Here is a 22,521-nt window from a genome sequence, read left to right as displayed (position 1 = left end):
TGTTGTGTTTTTTTTTTTTTGTTTGTTTGTTTGTTTGTTTTAAATAAGGCAACTTCTTGAGGGCAGTAATCTGTTTGCTGGGGAAAAATCAGCTTGCTTGAGGCTTCAGGTCAAATTGGACACCTGTACCCTTCAAAGTGCAAATTCAGTTTTGTTCATTGCCAGTGACAAGCGGGGAATTATTACTAGACTGCTGGTAAATATTGCTTTCTACAGTTTAACGTTTGAAAAGGAAAAAAAACAAAACATAGCCCTAAAATAAAATAGAAAGCCTGGTGAGTCCCACAGCCTTATTACTGGTACCTTAAAAGAAGGAAAGAACAAGTGTGAGAATGATGTTCATGATGAATAGGTTATTGGAAAAGAGCCAGGTAGGCTTCATTTAAACAATCAATTTTTCATGATGGTGCTAATGTATTAATTTAGTAAGAAACGATTATGTTCCAGGAATCCTGATAATAAAGCTGGTATTAACGTGGCCTCTTGACTTTGATCTGAAGAAAAAAAGTCAAAAGATGACTTTAGTTTTCACTTGTAAGCATCATAGCTCAGATATTTAATTACAAAGGGAGATCTGTGTAGAAAGAAAACAGCGGACTTTGTAAAAATGCATCTTGTTTCTGTAAATGCTAGCACTGCAGCTCCTCCAAATGTGAAGACAGAAGCAGAATGCATGAGAAATGTAGAGACTCATTTGGGGCAGGGGGAGAACTGGAGAAGTGCTTGGATTTAAATGTTTAGGGTCAACAAATGAATTCTAGGAGGGTTTTATGGAAGGAAGGAAAGAATGCAGTTAAACGGTATTTTTCTCAAAACTGACTGCAGGCTGCTGCCAAAAAGTGTATCCAGTTTCTCCTCCATCTCTTTTCCCTTGTTTTCTGAACCAACTTTATGGTCTTGTCAGCACAACCTGCATCACAGCAACAGAAAGCTTCTCCGAGGGACGTGCTTGACATTTGTGAACGCATCAGTTTTTCACTGGAAATATTTCCAGCTTAGAAGGGGAGTCTTGGGGAGGTAGAGGAAATATTTGAGACTGAAGGAGAGAAGCAGGCTTTCAGAGGTGATCCTGCTGGCAGACCTGGGCCCACGGGCAGGAGCGTGAAGGGGGACAGACTCCAGGACGAGGGAGGGGATGGGGCCTGCGGGGGCCCTCACCTGGGCGGGTGGAAGAAGAGGGACAGGGAGGGGAGCTGGCTGCTGGCAGGGGGCTGGATCTGCGGGGCTCCTGTCGTGGTCGCTGAAGGAGAGGAAACTGCACTGAGATCGGCACCATCAGCGTTCCTTCATGGGGAACGCGTGGAGAAAGCCTCCCTAATGGTGTGGAGGGGACACAGGAAGAGGACGGGGAGCTGGGCATGGTCGTGGCACTCAGACCGTGATGGGGAAACCTGGCGTCGCTTCTCCAAATTTCAGCTGGTGTCTGGAGGTCACAGGGAGGGTGACAGAAAGGCAGGTAGGGGGTTGTACTGGATAAGGGGAGAGGTAGATTTGGAAAGCAAATGGGAGCAGCTACAGCGTAGAGATGATAATAAAAGATAACTTGGCTTGCTTCTTCTTGGAGGGGTGTGTTGGGGTGGGACATGCCTACCTTTCTGAATAAGAAAAAACAAATATCAGGGAGTGAAAAGGATCGAGTTCAAGGGTAGTGATGATAAAAAATCTAATATATGTAAATGCATGCAGTCAGAAAGATCTGAGTTTTGAGATTATTCTAGGGGAGTGTGTGTATAGGCGCCTTGCGCCCTGCTTTTGGCCTCAGTCGAAATACCAGTCTTGGCAAATCTTTTTCTGTCCAGTGTGGTGTTTTTATCATTACTGATGTATTTATGCTGGTGTTTAAAAACAATTAAGAGTTTGTATGTGAATGGGCATCACTTTTTGAATGACTTTCAAGGTTAAGACACCTTTCCTCTTTCTCAGTTACATAAAGGTTTGATCCATGAAACTGGTCAGCTACAATCTGGAATTAAAGTTGGTTAAAATTTAAAACTCTGGAGACAAAATTGAGAGTTGTGTTTAATGGTATCTTATTGAAACGGCTAAAGGAAACTGGATTGTCAAATTTCATATTGTTTAATCAGTCCTGTACCCCATGAGTGCTGCCAGGTGTCCACAGGCAGCAGGAAAAAAAATTGTGCTCATCCTGATGTAAAGCTGGCCTTGTAATGCAGTGCTTTGCTCACTGTTCTTCAGTGTTAGATGGTCTATAACTGGAGATGAAACATTGGCAATAACCGGGTGTGATTTGTGCTCATGCTGCTTGTCAGAGGGAGCCGTCCCTGGGCTGCCCCGCCGTGGTGAGCCCAGCACCAGTGCTGCTGGGTGCTGAGAGCTTGGTGTTTATCCTGAAGCAGCAAGTATAACGGGAAGTGTTTTTTTTTTTTTTTTTTTTTCCTCTTTAACTATGAGAAAATGATCTGAACTGGATTTGGGGGATGTGAGAAAGAAATAGAAACACTTTTCAAGGTTACATTACAGCTGAGAAACCGCTGCCGTGTTTCTGTATCGTTGACAGTGGCGGGCGGCACTTGATCATCCAGAGTCCTTACAAAACTCTCAGATAAGCCTCTGTGTTTTATGGGGGAAGTGTTCTCCACTTCAACATGTGCTTAGCTTACAAAAGGTCAGAAAGGACAGTCCAAGAACAGGACATATGTCATAGCCGAGGTGGTAGGTAAGGCAAAAACTTGGCGTTTAGTACATGTGCTTCCATGAAAACCTGCTAGTGCAAGGTGGGGGTTCAGGATACAGTACTAAATAAGCTACTCTTGGTAGTGTTACAATACCGCCAAGATTTTAAATTGCGATAGTTAATTTTTCCTGAAGTTTTCTTTTGTTAGTAACTAGCTGGTATTTTTGATGTATATTTCTTAACTGTAGCTAAGCTCTGTGCATCGTAGCTATCACACAGTAAGACAAAAGACATCCAACCAAAAATTGATAGATATCCAGGTCCAGGGAAAGTCGGTATTATTCACTTAGCTTGAGTGGTAATTAAGAAAAGCTTTACTAGGTGATTTTGTGAAGTCCAGTGAGCTTGAAACTGTATACTTGATTTTGCTTTAATCGATGTATCTTGACGTAACATGTTTTTTCTTATTTCAGGGTTTTTACCCTAAAAAAAAACAACTCCAATTACTTTATGTTCCTACATTTTGATTTTACAAGTGGCTTAAACTATTTAATGATACATGAATGACTCCCCCCTTACGATTGCAGTGTTTTTTTCCATAATTAATTAATTTTGTTCCCATACATAGAAATGTAGGAATTGTATCTTGCTGCTAAATATGTCTTCAGATTTTTTGGTAGAGTCTAAACCTGCAATGGGTTTCCAGTTATTTCATTTCATAGATATAATTCTATACTATTTTTTTCTGTAATTTTTTTGGTGTATCTGATGTGTTATCCTGAGCCCCAGTTATTAATTGACAGATGAGTTACACTATGATGGCACTTAAAATGCACAACATGTATTTCTGAAAGCAGTCGTTGCTATAGCAACTTTCTAGTAGGTCACTGGCAGTGTTGTGTGAGTGTGTGCGTATGATTTGGCTGTTAATGCAGACTAATACCGATAGAAAAATGAGAAATGTAAGAATGAGGAAGGAGGTAGCCCTTCCCCCCTCCCTGTTCACTCCCCTCCAAAACAGGGTAAGATCATCTTGTGGGGAAAAATGCTTAGTTAGGATATTGTGTGAATTGGCAAGAAATTGGCTATCATCTGCCATAATTAGATGCTTCTTTCTATTTATGCTAAGATTGTAAGACCAAATTGCCTTAATCTCATCTGTTTTTCTTTTGGCATCTTCAAAGTTTGTTTAGGAAAGGAGTAGATGCTCAATTATCAGACAGCAATACCTGGTATTTACTGAGCGTAAGGATCTATTCTTAAAGACAAAGAGCTGCATTACACAATGAAAATTTTGAAAAGAATGCATTTTTTTCCTCATCTGGAAGACATTTCAGCAAGGTACCTGCATTTCCATAGCAGTGCGGCCCATCTGCGTGCCCTGGTGGTCCCGTTCCCCCTGGCCACGGGCCGCTCCATTGCCTTCCTAGCGCTGGCCCTGCACTCACATGAATGGGGGGTGAGCTAGTTTAGGGTGCTGATCCAGACAGGAACGACTTAGAAACATGTTTAGTAATTTGTGGGTGATTGCCTGCATTGTGTAAATGGGCAGAAAGCCAAATGTCAGTACAGCCGCAGGAGCTGCAGGTCAGGTCGCAGTCACTGCCATGTACACCGGGGCTTTTCAGAGGGGCCGAAGATGAGATTCCTTGCTGAGCTACGGTTTTAGTTTGCTCTGAAACTTAACTAATAATATTGCACAAATACATTCTTTCTTGCATTTGTGTTTTTCTTTGAAATAGATCTCTAATAGGGTCTCTTCTGGTTTTGGTGTTTTGTAATAGCGATGCTCTGCTTTAAGTAGAGATCGCTCATGTATCTTTTAGAGAGGTTAAGTTACCGGCAGGGTATTATTTCCAGTCTCAAATTAACAGTGCCTTAAGATATTAGAGAACTTAAGATTTCATGTAACACATTCTAGAAATGATAAACAAAACCAATGTAAAGTGTAGAAAGTGTTCTATGATACTGTAAATCACCATAATTTCGTCAAATCATAGAGCTGATTAAAAAGAAACATACATAACAATTTGAATTTTGTTATGCGGTGACTGTTGTTTTCCAAAAGAAACCAACAAGTCGTGCTTCATTTATAATTGAGCCAGTAATGTAGAACTGGTGTGCTCTCTGGACAGCAGCAGTGAGAGATGATGGTAAGCAGCAGAGGGAGAGGGCCACAGGGCTTGGACTGCCTGCCACCTTTTTTTTTTTTCCCCTAGTGTTTCCTGTCCCTCCATTCACCGGTGCACCGTGAGTCAGACCAGTGTCAAGGCTGTTCTGAGGGCAGAAGCAGGAATATGAGGCCAGGAGGACGAAGGAGCAGGGACTGTGTTTCTGGACAGCAGCAACCCATCAGCTGGGTGCATGAAACCTCATCCCAAGACTAGTGACAATCTTTGCTCCGTGTATTTTTATACTGCTGTGTCACCATGTTCTCTGCATTTTGAGAACTTGATTTGCTGGAAGTGCAAAGTGTTGATTTAACCCCTTAAAAAAAATCTTCCTTGGTACTTTTGTATTATTTAAATGACTGTTGAATGCTTTACTAAATGTCCTCATTGTGGATACTGTGTACTCTGGAAAAGCTTGCTCTAGCTTTGCCTCAGGGGTGAAGGTAATGCTAAGAGACTAATGTTTAAATTTGTTTGGATGTTTTGTAGGGAGATAGTTACAAGGAACAGGTACAAGAGGAAAGGAAAGCTTATCCTCTTTGTATCTTCTGTAAGAATTGTTCCCAGAGGAAGCGTTCCCTTATTTAACTCCTGGGGTTAGAGCTTTTGGGTAGAACTTGTTCATATCTCATGGGAGTTGAAAATCTGTTTAAGGAAATGCTTCAAAATATTCCTGCTCTTGCTCTCACAGCCTGACAGCTTCAAATGCCAATTACAGTATGTATTTTCACTTCGTGTAGCTGTGTAAAAGATGCTGAAAATTTACTTCGTAACTTTCCAAAGTGCAGAAGAAAGTGTCTGCAACATGTAAAACTGTGTGCTCTGATCCCTTCTCTGTGAAAACAAAAGCCAAGAAGTCTTCCAGGAGAAAATAACCTCTTGGGTGGATCAGCTGCTGGAATTTCCTCTTTCACTGGAGGCCCTGAGCTGCTGGTGATGGCAGTTTCTCTCATCCAGGGCTTCTGTTATATTTCACTCAGTTTCACCAGCACTGCTGGTGAGAGTTTTTTTCATTTGCAGTGTCTTCTACTTCATGAAAAAGGGAGGATGATTCTCTTCTAGGCAGGAATATTTTCCCCTCATCCATTGCTTCTCTCATTGACTGGAAGGAGTTTTGTAAGCCGAAGGCTTGGTATCAGCAGGCCTGTTGCAGACCTTCATTACAATTACACAGAGCTCTGTGAGGAGCAGATATTTTGTGCCATCTGCACTCTGAATGCTGACCTTAACCCTGTTGTTATTCTCTTCCCCGGAATAAATGGGATAGATACCCCTAAACACCCCATACCTTTACTTTTTTCCTTTTTTTTTTTTTAATGAGTTCGGTTTGTATCAGGATAGCCTCTGGATTCTGGGCTGCTCTTGCTCCCTGTCCTGGGTTCCTCAGAGGAGCTGGTTTGTGCAGTACGGCTTGTGTCCGTTCCTGGTCTCACGTTAGCCTGTTTTCTGTAAGGCAACTCACTGCAGCTGATCTATTTCTAGCTGAGGGGAAGTTAATCCTGTGTTTCCCATCTCAGTTCGCAGTGTAATTTAATCTTTAGAAATCATAACAGGGATTCTTTTTTCCCTGATGGAGGGGGAAAAGCTTGCTGTTTGGGTTGCCAAAAAAAAGCCCCCTGTTCTAGCCTTCTAGTACCCCAAGGTTTCCTCTGTTTAGGTATCTTCAGGAAAGTAGAGCACTGTGCCAGTTAATACTGCAACCTTGATGGCTTCAGTGCCAACACCACAGAACAGCTTTCATCTGATGAAAGATGAGGCAGGGTCTCTTCTTTCTTATTTCTCTCTTTAAGTGGTCTGCTTTGACTAAGCAAGTCATTTTACTAAGCCCAACAGCTGCGTTGGTCCAACAAATTGTTTTGGTACTTATCTTCCAGGTCAAAAAAAAAAATATCTTCCTTCTCCAGGAGGATGGAGTGCTGTTGGTATTACTGGGAGAAAGCACATTGGACTTCTCTTCAAAGCTCACAGAACAGCACAAAAATAAGCAACGTGTTGCTCAGCCACACTTTGCAGTTTGTCATCTGCTTTTCTAAGTAACTTCAGAAATAAAAAACAGGTGTTCCCATATTTCCTTCAGCAGTGCAAAATGCAGTAAAAAAAAAAAGTTTGCAAATACAGTCTGAATATCCAAGTAAATTGGTGACAGTTTCAGAGCTTGAGTTGTTGTCACATGTTCAAATAAATTACTCAGGAGGAAAAGCAATCTTCAATATACGCAAAGAGGGAGAAGGTGAGAAACATGAAGTTGTTCTATTGTTAGTGGAATTAGCAAAGCCTATTTTGGCTACCCTGTTATATTCCTTACTGCAGTGAATCTACGGCCTTCCCTGTGTCCTTGAAGGCTCCCCAACCCGTGCATGATGCCTCTGCTGTAGCACTGTGCACTGCTGCACCTTCAGCTTTACGTGCCTTGCCTTGGGCCGAGCAGGACACACAGGTGGCTCTGAGCTGCAGCTCACGCCTCCGCAGGAGCACGAGGCTCAGCCAGTGCTTCCTTACAGAAACCAGCTTGGGGGTGCCTGTCCTTCTGCCAGGTGTCTTTGGGTTTGCCAGCGTGTTTATCGAGAGACAGAGCGCAAACAGCCTGGGCATGTATGGAGTCCTTAGGAAGAGACTGGATCAGCTGCTTGTCTGGCTTGCATGTTGACTTCTCTGTCCTCGCTGCCTGCTCCATATTTCAGATAAAGCTTATCTGGTTTTACTTTATCTGGTCTGGAGCTGGGTTCTCAGCTGGTTTCACATAGTACGATTATCTTCTGCCATCTCTACAGTCATAACGCCTATATCCAGGCCAATGACTGAGCAGTGAAAGAGGCAGTATTTGCAAGCATAATTTCCCAAGAAAGTTTCCTTTTACTGGATTTATTGCTGTGTGGAAGACATTTTTAAGCAGCAAAGAATAGGCAGTTTCACCCCCTACTGATTCTTCCTGGGGCTCTTGACTGACAGAGATTCATTTCATCACTGCATGATAGAAGCTTTTCTTGAGGATTGTTTACTAAGCTAAAATAAATGTTGTCCCCAGGTGCTAATTTGTCTTTCCCTAGTGATATTTCCACTTTGGACTACTGCAGAACTATTTCCAATTTTGTGTAGTACTTGACAACAATTTCTCTCGTATTCAGTGTCGTTGCATCGATTTCCCATGCCTGGTGTGTCGGAGTGCTCATTCGGGAACGCGGGTGGGGAGCAACCACTTTTAGCATATCTTTAATGTCTTGAATCCTTACGTTCCTCTCTTTTCCTCCAGAGTGCCCTTGTGTTGGAATCCGAGTCAGAAGGCTTGTAGGTGCAGGTGAGGCACGTGGAGGTCAGATGATAGTGCTGTGAAATATCAGACACAATTCTGTATCAAACACCTTCAGCGTGAAGTGAGATCACAACCCTTGGTGCAGGTGGGAAGCAATTGCTGTGAGGTCAGTTGCAGTGCGGGGAGAACATTAAAGTTATTTCCCATGGGGCAGAGAGACAAGTTACCTTCACCATTGAATGTGGACATAGCATAGCCATGGGGATGGAGAAAACTAGTGGGTAATTAAGCCACATTCGCTTTTGAGTCAATTGTTTTAAATGATTGTCAATTTTTAATTTCCAGGCTTGTTTCAGTAATGCTTAGGATCATGAGCAAGAACTTAACTGGAATAGTTTTGCTCTGTGAGAAGTGTTCTGCTGGTAAATAGTTACTGAGTTGATGCTGTTAGTACTGCTGGTTTCAACGGTGTAGCTTTGGGCAAGTCATCTTCAGGCTTCGGTGACTTACATTAGCCTGGAGTATGCCTGTGTGAGACCGGTGGATTTGGGTTTGCATTTTGATTGCAGTCTGAGACATCTATTGTGGTCACTGGGGAAATGTGTTTGCAGGTTGGTTTTCTTATTTTTAGCTCCAACATGGTTACCGGTGTCCATGGAAAAATGTGCTTCTGCTCACAGGTGTGTGACAGCCGGGTTGTTTGGAGACTGGGAGGTGAGAGTGTTCGAAGCTATGCTTTTCCAGTAGGGGTTTTAACAGTATACTGGTATAAGTCATAGGCTGTGTGCCACTTTTAAAAACCAAGGACACGACCTGAGGCAGGGGCTGTCAGAGCATGGTTCAGTGATGTTTGTTCAGCTCATTCAAAACGTTGATATTCTGTCATGTAGGGGTGGCTTTGGGGAAAGTTCTCCTTAGATCAGTGAGCGAGCAGCTCCTGGTGTCTTGCAGCTTGTCTGGGCACCCGGTGGCTGCGGGCCTTGTGCCATCAGCTGGGGGGTCCAAAGAACGGTCTGATAGCAACGTGGCTGAGATCATGGTTCCTCAGGAAGTGGTTGGGATTGGGAGATAAGGTTTGATTCTGTAATTGGAAGATGGTTTTTATAGTTTCGTTGGCCAATTTTACCTTAACTACCTCTGCTATGCTTCTTGGCTTGTTCAGTTTTCACAGACTCTTCTTAGGAAGTTCAGGTGTTTGTAGTTTAGGTACTCTGATGCTATTTCTGTTAGCAGCTATGTGAACTTAGGGGAGGTTGTTATTTTAGAGTAAGGTCAAGAAAATGATAACCTCCCTTCTTGAGCATTTGTGTGCACCCTCTAAATATCATGCAAGTACCAAAATCAGTCACTTCCCAGAGTTTTCCATTTATATGTGACTTCAAAATGCTTGTGTTTTTTGATAATATGGACAAATTGTTTTTCAGTTTCTCTAGGCTTTTCTCATTAGTCCTGTATAGGGGGGCGGGGGGGGAATACAAAACAAAGAAATACTCAAAGAGCAAAAGCCTGAATTGTTCTGAGTTTTCTCCTTTCCTCTACTGTTCTGCATGTCAGACTTTGCTTTTTTTTTTTTTTTTTCCGTGAAAATTGGTTTTATTGTTGGCAATTTTCCAGATGCAATGCATAATAGAACACCAGATGTCCACTGCATAGAAAAATTACAGATGAGTAAACACTCTTCTAAGGTAGCATAAAAATCTATTAACACTGCTTCTGGTGTGCCTGTAGCCTGTCTACAGTCTTGGCCCATTGTGCCTTGTGCTGTTTGGAGATGAAAATCCCAAGCCTTTGTGTCTAAGTGTGACTACATGAGGGACCCATGCCCTCCCCAAGATGGGGATTATTTGCAGGAAAAAGCACTCATTCAGTGAAGTTGTTGAGTATGAATTTAATCACTGGATTTAACTTCAATTACTGCCACGTATGGATTTCATTGAGGATAAAAAACACGCTGAAAAAGAAGTTGTCCTCCTTTGGTCTCATCTGCTCCCAGCTTTCCCCTCCTGTTGTCTTCCTGTGCACAGGTGGTCTTGTGCCAACTGCAGCTCTGGCTTGGCTCACTGAAACTAACCATGCAAAACCCTGAAAGTTTTTATGCTGTTTTAGTGAGCTAAGAAACCAAATGAGCAGGGTGGCCCTTTCTGGAGAGAAGCATTTCACGTCACGATAACTAGTTTCTGAAACCTTAACCGAGGCTATATTGAACATTTATGCTCTCTATATCATCATTCAGTTTATTTCTGGGTTTTCATTGCTCAGTCATTTGTGTAGAGGATGACTCCAGTTTCATTTCTGTGTGCTAGGAAAGATCTCTTTACTTGAAATTTATCCAATGGTTGTTTTTTGTTTTGTATTTTTTTGTGACTCTCAATGCCCTTGCATCTCCTTAAAAAACAAACAACAAAAAAAACCATGACTGAGTTGATCTTATCAAGGCTTCTTCTGAGTCTTGGAAATACAGGTGCAGAGAAGCAGAAGACCTCAAGGATTTGTCTATTTATGCTCACAGTCTGAGGACAGTAGAACATAACATTTTAGAGCCTGTTTTTATTACATGTGTTTTATGTTCAAAGCAGGTAGGGAAGAGGCTGGTAGATAACTAATCCTAATGGATGGCAAGGGGAAAACTATTCATTTAGACTTTAATAATCCAGATATTGGCCTAAGATTAGAACTCAGTGCCATAACTCTTAGTCTTGAGCAATCAGACCATAATTATTTGCTTATGAGTGATGGCATGCCTGGAGCCCCCGGTGATCGCGGTCACAGTTGTGAATGCTCAGTGCTGCAGAAAATCAGGTCAAGTGTCTTGCTGGGTGTCCGCAGAGCAAGGAGCAGTTATGGTTAAGAATTTGTAAGAATAACAAAAGAAAAGCAAGCCTGTCTCATATGTTCATTCTGTCAGATCTACTTTGATTTTGAAAATGAAAAAGATAGGAAACTTCTGTTCTTGAGAAAGCTGTTTCTTCCAGGCAATCATCTGCTTTGGGGCAAATTATTAATTTCTTTAGTATTAGCCCTCCTAGGTGTTACAAAAAAGCAGTACATGATAATGGAAGACTAGTGAAATATAAACACTGGACACGATGAAACAATTGAATGACATTTGTCTTTGGAATGAACTACACTGTTAAAAACTGTGGCTAACAGATTGTATCAGCTTTCCTGGGCAAAGCTGGTAGTGTCAGTGCCTCAGTACAGGAATTGGTTTATACGTTTTGGAAATAGTAGCAGAAGATACAGAGAGATGGATTGGTTTTGGCAGTTCACACGTTTTTTGAAACAGAAAACTAAGTGTAGAAATGTGATAGTATAACTTAATGTTTGGAGGTTTTTGCCATTTAGGAATTTTATTCCCAGCTCTACAAGAAGTGATTTGCGTAACCTTTCAGTGTGAGGTCTTGCATTTGTAATTGTGGAGTGTGTGGAGTAATATTGCACGGTAGAAAGTGAGACTTGAGATGATATTTCTGGCTGGCTGGGCAGGACATCTCCAGGCTAAAAGCATTTGGTGAGAGGAAGTAGCAGCAGCTGTTCTGCACGTTGTTTAGAGTCAGTTCTAGACATTGGTGAAACTGTAGATAAACTGAGGAGACAACAGAAATTGAAAGTGAAGTTAAATGGACAGCTAGGGGTTGCCACTAGATTATTTTTGTTCCTGCATTTGTGTGCAACACATCTGGAAATGTCTTTAAAGAAGGAAGGGGGAGTAAGAAATCTCAGTCAATGGTAATGGGCATCTACTGAACACTTTAATTTCGTGTTGGTTTTGATTTCACTTTTCTCAGCTGTCCATTAGCTTTTTGAGCCCACTTCCATTTTTTCATTTTATTCATTAATTTCCTATTGAAGTTAACCAAGGAAAAACAAATTACCTACCTTCAACTTGGTGTTCTGATGTTGCCCTCCTGAAAAACCTATAACCAAACTGTATGCTACACTCTTCAAAGCTGTTTCTTTGCTGCAAAACCAAATGTCCCTGTCTCTGTTGTACTGGAGAGCAGAGCGCTGGATATGGAGCTGCCCATGGGTCTCCCTGGCTCTGGGTAGAGCAGAAGGATCAGCACCCATGATGTGCTGGTAGCGTTCGGCACAGTGCAGCCCAGGAGATGCTGTCGGCCTTTGCAGCAAGGGCCCATTGCTGGGCCCTTCGAGTGGTGGTCCACCAGGACCCCCAGGTCTTTTTTTTGGGAAAACCATTTCAGAAGGTTGCAGACCACACGGCAGCTGAGCTTGCTGTGTGCTTTGAATACTGAAAGAACTTGCCAGTGCTAGGTGTTTTTCTACCATTTAGACTTTTGGTCTTTGGCATACACATTTTAGACAATGAAATAATCTTAAAGGTAAGCTAAATAACCATTATGTTATTTGGCTTTAAATTGTAATACTAATTTTCAAAGTCAGGGCTGTGAAAGAGGTCATTTAGTTTTGCTTTCAGCTTGCGTGGCTGCAGGGTTAACAAATTAAAGTTCCAAACCTGCAGCAGAAATCAAGCTTATGCTTTTAGAAATGTGTTGGGTTAGTTCTTGTCAATTTTTTTTTGTTGTTGTTGTTCCTTGGGATTTAGAATTTACACTTTCGATTCCTAACTATTATTGTCACTTTGCAGATGGGATAGCTGAGCAGGAAGGATTTAAGCAATGTGCTCAAGGCCATGCATGGTGCTGGATGAAGCAATAAAAGGCTAGAATTTATCTGCCTGCCTGCAAGATCCTCTTTGCTCTCTCACCTTGTTGATCAAAGCTCTTGGAGTTCTGCTTCAATGTGCAGCATGCTACCTTCTAACAGGATTGTCATTTGCTGCTGATACAGGTCTTTTACTAGCTGTCAAATGCTGCTGTTGGGTAGGGTTACTGAGGGGACAAATCTTGTCTCTAAATATGAAAAACTTGAGTTTTATAGGTCTTTTTTTATGGTGCTATGTCATGGCTTGCCATCGTGTGTTATAGCTTCTCATCTGCACAAGCAAGAAGTTTGGAGCTCTTGAGTTTCCTTTAGACCTTAATGGCGTCGAGAAGGGTTCTGCTTCATCAATTTTAAATCTGCAAGAAGAGATGTAAGAGGAAGCATGGAGAGAGAGAAAGCAAAGTCATTTTAAATGGAAAATGAAGTTAAAATGAAGTTATGATGTGGGGACATTACCATTTCAATAGTAGAAGATACTGCACCGTTAGAAGGAATATAGATATCTTTTGTGCTTGGTTGGGACAAAGTCACTTGGTCAACAAAGGAAAGGGTTTTGAAAAATGGAGTCAGTCAAATACCAGTTGTCTTTTATTTTGTGTATCTTCTAGGCGATGGGAATAAATAATCATGCAACTCATTACTGAATTTAGTAATTACTTGTTTGTGTTTTTGTTTCAAGTTTTGGTTTCAGGTGTATGGCATGTAGGTACATAGGTCAGTTGAACTTGCTCCAAGCAACAATCAAATCCGTCTGCTTTCAGGTTCATGTCAGGGGAAAATAATCTAAAGACCTTGGGGGGTAACTTTTCATGTTAGAAGAACCTAGAGCAAACGTTTGCAGAATGCAGGTGTCAGACTTGTAAAACTGCAAAGCTTTTCTTAAAGCTAAGCTCGTTATGAAATATATATCGAAGAAAAATTAGCATAAAAATGATAACTTACAGGAAAAGATAGTTTGTTTTTTTTTTTTTTCAAATAAGCAATTCTATTATAATGGTCATTGTTTCAGCTTTAGTTATTGTACATATATTAAAAAAATAGAAGTGAAAAAGGGATAGTTGACTTGTTTCTCCAATGTATGCTTCAGCTGAATGGTCTCTTCTACTCTCTCCTTCATACCCCTTTATTGGTCATTTGTAGCTATGCCAGCATAAATTGATGTCATCTTAGAATCCAGATGTGCAGGTTCAAAAAGCTGCAAACATGCTAAGATGATTAAAACTGGGATTGAGAGAAAGCATCGCATCTTGAAAAATGCCTACTCTTCTCCTCCTCTTCTTCCTTCCACAATGTGATAGGAAAGAGGTGATAAAACAGGAATTTGTCTTAAGCTTCCAAGAGTTTGTATAAATGGCTTTATATGACTGAATAAGACAAAAAGGGGGAGAATTTGACAAGTTCATAAGAACGTCATTAAGAAGAGGTGTTTCTTTTATTAAAACCAGAGAAAACACAATTGTATATTCTATAGCGATCTAGGATTTTTTCACACTTGTTGGATTTTAATTGCAATACTAAATTGAGAGCTCTGTTCCAAACCCATACAGCTTTTCATTAGCCATTGCAGGAACTTAAATTTTATTTCCAGACCAACCTGAAGCAACATGGGTGATAATTAAAAACTGAATTTTGGAAACAACTGGTGGTGTTTCTTTGATGTTAGAGGAGTTTTGTCATTGTATGAAGTTGTAAAGCAGACTGTAAGGGTTTCCAAGCTTCAGCTGAGGAAGAAAGAACATATCCAGAACAACAGCCAGCACAACTGTATTGGATAGGGATGAAGGATACAGCTGACTCGGACTGTGTTATGGGGTGGTGGTATTCCATGCAGTGTCAGACTCCACTTCTGATCAGTTCCATGAAATGGGCAGGATTGTGATAACTCCTTGGATTGAGCTTTTGGCTCTGATCTGTTCCTTTCTCAGCTTTTCAGCGCTGACAGTTCTTGTATTTATCAGTCTTTGGCTTAACGCTTGTTAACTGCTTTTGAAACTTGCCTTTATTCAAACAAAAGATGTTAGAAGGACAACTTCACTATTTTCTAGCTGTCCAAGTCTGGATCTACTACATAGAGTTGTTTTTTTTCCCGTTCAGCATAAGGACTTTGAGAACATATCAGAGGACCTTGCAGTTGCCTTGATGTCAGCTCATTTTCCATTTCCACTGTGTTGAGGCTGTGGGTCCAGCTTTCTTGGTTCCTCAGTCACTTCTGAGTGAAAGAGCTCACCTCTTCTCCTTGGGGCTTTTTATACCCTTAATTCCATGCTTTCCTTTAGGCCAGGATTATACTTTTTGAGTAAGTTATAGCTGAGCAAGTACACTTTCTCTCATGTTGAAAGCACTTCTAGTTACTGCCTGAGCATGTAAAGCACAACAGTTGAGGGTGATAACTAAGTTGAAAAGGAAAACTTAACAACAAAAACAACAACAAAAACCCCTCCACATAGCAGCTGTCCAGAACGCATTATATGCCTGTGTAAAATATTGCACAGGAAATGCATGTGAGTTTTGTTGAACTTCTTTGGGAGATTGAGTTGAATGCCTAATACCCTGTTAGAATTGAGGACAAACTGAAGATACAAGACAGAAGATCCTCTGAAGTCCAGTTAACACATGCAAGAGTATGTGTATGAGTGCATGTGTGCTTGTGTGTGAATACTAAAAACATATTTAGTCTGCTTTAAATAAAGGGAAGGTATTACTAGAAAGGACTGACTTTTCCAGTCAAAAATGCATATAAATAATGGAGTACCTGATGTGCTGTCACAGTGATGAGATACTTTAAGTAAGCTGTAATGTAAAACTGTTTATACCATGTAGTAGTAAGTACTGGCAGAAGGAGTTGTAGGCATCTGTGAGTCAAATTGGAACTGTAACAACCAGAGGCAAAAAAAAGTCTGTTCACATTGTACACTTAAGTTTTTGGTAAATAAAAACTGATGTGTATATATAGTAGGATGGAAAATAATACTTTACATGTTGTACTGTTTTGCTTACACTGGTGCAGTTTTATTTAGATATTGTTTGGTGCTAGTTACATTACCTCTTTCTGGCTTGATTTTCCTGCTCTGTCTTGTGCAAAACTGCTAGAGCACAGAAAGGACTGCCTGGTGAGAAGAAATTAAGGACTTAAATAATAGAGATTTAAAATATACAGCGTTTGATTTTTTTTTTTTTTTAAAGGCAGCCAAGATAAATTCTTGGTAATTACCATTATTCAACTGTACTGCACCATGTAACTGTTCATATTACCACAAGATCGGTAAAAGGAGGGGGGGGGAGGAAACAAATTATTTTAGTTTCTCCAGAACTTGCATTTTCTGGAAAAAGAGGATAGCAGCTGTATGTTGTATTTTAAGATTAGCACACCTGTCAACTCCTTGATTAGTCTTCCAGGTAGAGATTTTACCGGTGGGTCTAGAGGTAGCATGTATGCAGTCTATTTTATTGTTTAAACTTAAAACTTTGGTTTCATTAAATTAAAATATTTACGGTTGCGGCTAGACACTTCTCCAGCTTCTGACTTAGCTTCTCTGAAATGCAGTCACATAAAACTGTGAACCTGCTAGTGTGATTGGATAGCTGTAGTTCCATTAAGGGAGATATTATCAGGAGCACTACTTTTCACCAGTTTTGTTGTTGTGCCTAAATGAAAGCTTGCACATTTTTGGTGCAGGTCTTTAGTCTTCATTCAAAACCTTAAAAATGGATTGTTTCTCATGAAACAAACTTTTTTTCTTTCAAGTTTAGTCTATTGTGTGAGTAGAAAATAGATTGCTTAAAATTTTATTACCCCATGCTTTATGGTTGCATATGCTTGTATATTTTTCTTGTTTATTTAAACTTTCTCAGAGTTCTGTTTGTATTTTTATATTAGCTACAGTAAATAAGCGCGTGGTAATACAATACTTCGTGTAATCAAAAAGAAAACAAAAATAGATTTAAAAAAAAAAAAAACACGTAAAGTTGCCTAAGCAAAATTGTAAAAACTGAATGCAAGAATATCATTAAGGTGTCCTGGGGACATTTATTCAAAATTTCAGGTGGTCTAATAGTGATGACAATTCAAAGTTGAATTCAAAATTTTTGTTTATAGTGTTTTATTCAATGTATGGCTATTTGGAAATTGCAGCTAATGCTTTTTTCTCATTTTTTTCTTTTTTACAGACTGAGCTTTGACGTTTGTTTCATGAAAGAGGTTTACAAGTAGTTGTCTTATAATAACTTTGAGAAGAAGTTCTATGTAGCTCTTACTTTCAAGAGTGCTGCAAAAATGATTACTTCAGATTTGCCAGTACTACAGTGAGTATTCTTTTTCTTTATGTATTTTAATTTTCCAGCTTTCGAAAGATAGAAGTGAGTAGTAAGCTGAGTATGAGGATAAAGTGTCAGCTTGAGAAGAGTAGATTAATGTGACTGTTCCAGGTCTTGTGTGTTGTATGCTGAAAAACTGTAAAAAATAAATAAACGCTTTCTTTAAAAGATGTTTCTTTACATGGAGATTTTATTTTGTGAAAAGCAAAAGCAAGTATTTGCTACTTTTATGCTTCTGAATGTTGTAAAATTTTGAAAATAGGATTTTTTTTTTTTGGTTATAATTGATCATATTTGTGTATTCCTGTTGTGTACTTTCTTAGAATAAGCTGTATTTATTGTGGAATAAGTCTGTGGCTTCTGCAATTGGAGAGAGCAAGCAGTGTTAGCATGTGTTAGTCATGTTGGGAAACGAAAAGCTTATACACATGGGAATGTCACTGTACCTGAACTGCTGGGGAGCATGGAGTCGCAGTCGATCATGAGAGCTGCATAGCTGAGAAAGGAATTTTAGAAAGGAGCAAAATGGAGCTTTATGTGATGTGGTGGGTTGGCCTTTGCCAGCTGTGCTTTCACACTCCTCCTCAGCATTCCCTCAGGACACAGAAGATGTCTAAGCCTAGAGATTGAGAGGGAGGTCACTTAGCAGGTAATGACATGGGCAAAACAGACTCAACTTGGGGAAAAATAAGTTGCTAGTTAAAACAGCTTTGGATGGTGAGTATTGGCTGCCACTCATGCCTTGCCCCCGGCCTGGTGCCACAGCACTTTCTCCCTTCTGTTTGCACTTTGCTGCCCTTTTTGAACCCCACTCCCACAGCGGTGCCACTGGCCTTGCTGGATGGCAGAGCTGCGGGGCGGCCATTACAGAACTGGCCTCTCCTCACAGCGCTGCTGCCCTGCGGCTGATAACTCTGTAATGTTAACCATACGTTGTTGGGAATCAACTATGCAAATGGCAATTGCAGAGTGTAAAAGAGCTGAGGTTTTGTTGAGTGATGTGCCAGACCTTCAAGTCCTTTCTGTAATTTCTGTAAGAATTTGAACATTTGGACAATTGTAAAGTTATTTCACTGCCCTTAATAATAGCATGCACAATATTGCCTTAATTTCCAGTGTCTTTAAAACCTTTTTCTGAGATAAGTTAATTCCTGTGGGTGAGCAGGTGGCTGAAATGGGGATGACTGGCATGGATACCTCTGTTGGGGGGGTGGGCGAGCTGCTGGTGAGCTTGTAGGATAGTCTGAGAAAACATTTTAACATATAATATTTTCTAGATGTTCTGCTTTACAAGAGTAAAAGTGTGCTTGTGAAATGTGCCAAGGATGAAAAGCTGTTAGTTTCTGTCATTGTAATAGTGGGAAAGGGATATTCCCATTCCCACTTCAAGAATCCAGATGGCTTTAAGAAGTGATTGAAATTTTGTGGAATTTTAAGTTATAAAATGCATATTAATGGATCCCATAACTCAGCATAACAGCTGAAAAACATGAGGCAGTTTGGCATTTTCTTCAATCAGAAGATTGTAAGCCCACCAATATTACGCAACTTAAAAACAAAAAAAAACTTTAAGGCTATCCCATTTAAGCAGAGTCTTAATGTCAATTTGTTATTGATACACTTTACTTAGAGCTGTATCACTTATTCCTTCCCATATTCTTCCCTTTGAGGGAACACCAAAGTAGAAATCTTCTGTTTTTCTGGATTTGTAGAAGTGGCTTCAGAATGCTATGAGGACAGAATTCCACGTAACAGAATTATTGGTGTTTCAGATACAGGAGAAGAAAACCCACAACAGTCTGGTTTATTTGACCTGGGTGACAGACTGTTACGAGTCTTGTCTCAGTGGGATGACTCATTTGCTGTGAGGCATGTTCTTCTTTAGATTTTGAAGATCAACCATGAGAGCTGATTCATCCATGATTCATGAGCCCGTGCATTTAGCCATTTTTCTTCATGAATGCTTTTCTTCTCAGGGCTGAGTCTGGTGGTAGCAATTTATGATTTTATCTCTGCCAGAACCTTGAGACACCTCAACAACATATAAAAAGCTTATAAAACTGTTTTTATTTCCTAAAACTAGTACAAGTTTTTGGTGTGATTTTTTTTTTAAGGTCATGGTATGAGTTCCGTAGCAAAGACTTTATGTAATAGTAGAAGGTAAATTTAATTCAATTGATTTATTTTGTAGAGACATGACATTTACTAAGTCAATGGAAATATGTTCTTCAGAAGCATGACAGCAAGGGCCTGCCCAGTAACCTGTTAATTCTTCATTACCATATAGTTTCAATGACTTGCTATTATAACTTCAGAATAATACCTGGAGGATTTAGGGGGAATCCTGGAGTTACCGCCAGCTGTTCCAGGATCCCTGAGCCACTGCAGAAACCAGAAAGAAAAGCAGAGTATACCTGAGTTCCTAAAAGGACTTATGATGTATCTGCTTTCTCTGCTCACCTTATTCTTGTACGTCTTCTCACACTCCTGAAAGTTCTCTTACATCTCTACCATGTTCAAAGGTGTTTTGCAGAGGAAGGGCTTAGCCTTTGGCACTACCACCTCTCCTCCTCTTTCATGGTGCAGGTCTCCTTAGGCCAAGTTAACTTTCATAGAATCATAGAGGATGGAAAAAACCTCCAAGATCATCTGGTCCAACCATCCCCCTACCATCACTATCACCCACTAAATAATGTCCCTAAGTGCCAAGTCCAACCTTTCCTTGAACACCCCCAGGGATGGTGACTCAATCACCTCTCTGAGCACCCCATTCCAATGCCTGACTACTCTTTCTGAGAAGAAATGTCTACTAATTTCCAATGTAAACCTCCCCTGGCACAGCTTGAGGCCATCCCCTTGTCCTGTCACTGGTTACCTGTGAGAAGAGGCTGACCCCCAGCTCCCCACAGCTTCCTTTCAGGCAGTTGCAGAGAGCAATGAGGTCTCCCCTGAGCCGCCTATTCTCCAGACTAAACAACCCCAGCTCCCTCAGCTGCTCCCCACAGGTTTTGTGTCCCAGGCTCTTCAATTCCCTCCTCCAAGTCATCAATAAAGATATTAAAGAGGATGGGCCCCAACACTGACCCCTGGGGAATACCACTGGTGACCAGTCAACAGCTGGGTTTCACTCTGCTCACCACCACTCTCTTGGGGCCTGGCCATCCAACCAGTTTTTAACCCAGCAAAGAGTGTAAATTTTCATCCCAACAGCTTCAGAAAAGAAGTTTTCCTCTCAGGTTACTAGTCACACATATGAAATAAGGATAGGATAATTCTGGTCTATTAAGATGTGGATGACTGCCATCAGAAAAATTGCTTCCTAGCAGCCTTATAATCTGTGTAGGGAATGAGGGAGATGGATGCTGGCCAGATGCTCTTCTCAGTAAGTGTTAAAAACCTGACAGAACTGCAAGCAGTTAAGAGATGCTTCGCTCCTCCCCTGAATTCAGAAATAAGAAGGAAGGGGGCTGCCTGTGTGTATCCAGTGCAGTCTTTGACAGGAGCGAGAAGCAGTTCTCCCCACACCAATGGAACTCAGCCTCAGTGCGAGGGCCTTTTTGCCCAGGAGCTGCGTGGTTCAAGCAGAACTCCCTGCTTCTTGAAATGCTGCAGGTGTTTTAGTATCAAGTCAGCCAAGGACTGTAGATTGTCCTTATCCTCTCTCCTCTCCCCAAATAACATGATTTGCTTATTACTTTGTAAGGAGTAAAGGGAGAACAAACTTATGCTATGCAGGAGATGACCTCTTTGCCTCAGGTATTATTAGGGTGAGATTAAGCTTGATTAATTTTGGACATTTGTATTTGAGATGTTTGTCTAGATCATCTTACCATCAGTGGAGAGGAAAGAAAATTTTAAAAGCATAAACTGTCTGAACTATTTTGGACACTGACCTTAGCATGAGGTATATTGCACCTTAAAATTTTCTGTTATGTGCATTGTATACATGTAAAAGTTAGATGACATGAAACTTCCCCTTAGTGATTTACTGAGCCTTTCCAAAAGGGCTTCCAGCGAACCAGAGGTATTTTGACAGGAAAATTAGAGAAGTCTGCCTATGGGGTTTAAGACAACACTCTGCTTAAGAAAAAGAAGAGAAGGTTGTTAATTATTCAAATGTTCCTTCTGTATGCAGAGTCCTGAAGTGATTGAAATTTCAACTGCTAAGTATACAAATCTCAGTAGATTGTGCAAGACCTACCCACGGGGTGTAGCAAAATCAAGCTGTCCATGGACTAGATGCAGGCAAAGTAGTATGGTTTGATTAATTTGTTTATATAGCTCAGAGCTGCAGGGGAAGTGTTACAGCCATTTGTAGAGGTACTCTGCCGAATCTGGTTTTAATAGAGAAAAATATTTGTCTTGATGATATTAGGGGTGTGATTTTTACAAGCTAGCAAATCTATGACATTTCCACAGAAATGTGAACATTGCTGGGACTGGCCACGCCTGAAACTTTTGCAGTAGGGCTCTCTGTAGATAGGAGAGCAGTTTGTTTTTTCTATAGAGAGCAAGAGTGAATGTTTTAATTTATCTGCAGCAGTAGAAAGCAGCAGATATTTTTATAGGGGTTCCTCACGGCTGTATTGAGAAGTGTCCTTGTTTGTTTGTCTGTTTTTTAGAAAAAGCTGTCATTGTGAGGCAATATGTGTTTTTGGCAAATTAAGTTGCGGTGTGATGGCTGGTCTTTGAGCAAAGGCTGGATACATCCATCCACATAGACATCTTTGCTGCATTGCTCTTCATCAATGACACTATTTAACCAAGTCATTTTGAACTGTTTTTTTTTTTGTTTTTTTTTTTTTTAAATTTGGTTTAATTTATTTTTTAAATTCATAGTTCAGTATTGAGTTTTCCAGATTTCATATATTATGATGCAGTGAAGTTACTTCTCTAAAAATCATCACAACCAAGCTACATCTTAAGTATTTTGTAGAAATACTGTTGTAAAAACACATAGCTTGGAAACTCCAATGTGCTTGAATATTGCTTGTTTTTAATCTAGGGTGCATGGACTTCTGGGATATGTAGAGCATTCTGTGGATGTTACTTTCAGAAAAGCAGATAATTGCATTCTAGCTTTTATGAAGGATTATGTACACACCTAGGTCTTTTTGTGCTTGCAAATTGGAAAAGGTTGCAAAATAATGCCTTAAAATGCTAGAAGGACACCTAGAAGAATACAGTAATTTCACTAAAGAGAAGTTTCAGAAGATTCTTGATTCTAATATAATGATGTTCGCATCTTTCTGCATTACTAAATAGCTTTCTTGGTGATGCAGCGAATTTGTGAAGTATTCCTCCTTTGTGTATTTTTAAAAAAAGTGGAAGATGTGTGTAGATCATGGCTTGCTGAAGCTTCTCAGTTTCTGTAAACGAGATTACCCAATACCCTCTGTTGTATGTGAGGCTACACAATATAATGGAATAGGCGTGATTTTTTTTCCCCCTTTCCCTTACACAAG

At 40.5% G+C, this 22,521-nt stretch overlaps 1 protein-coding gene across 7 annotated transcripts in view; it reads left to right on the top strand.

Moving 5' to 3' along the window:
• Positions 1-22,521, top strand: part of STAG1 (STAG1 cohesin complex component) — a 178,315-nt gene that overhangs the window by 20,164 nt on the left and 135,630 nt on the right. For all 7 annotated transcript variants that reach the window (XM_068692780.1, XM_068692783.1, XM_068692784.1 and 4 more), the window contains exon 2: positions 16,910-17,044. In XM_068692780.1, the coding sequence (XP_068548881.1) occupies positions 17,016-17,044 (29 nt within the window). In that variant the 5' untranslated portion in view covers positions 16,910-17,015. The remainder of the gene's footprint in view (positions 1-16,909; positions 17,045-22,521) is intronic.

The sequence above is a fragment of the Anas acuta genome, chromosome 9 (genome assembly GCF_963932015.1).
Source record: "Anas acuta chromosome 9, bAnaAcu1.1, whole genome shotgun sequence".
NCBI lineage: Eukaryota > Metazoa > Chordata > Aves > Anseriformes > Anatidae > Anas > Anas acuta.
The sequence above is the reverse complement of the archived record's forward strand: the minus strand, read 5'-3'. Positions and strand labels throughout refer to the sequence as shown.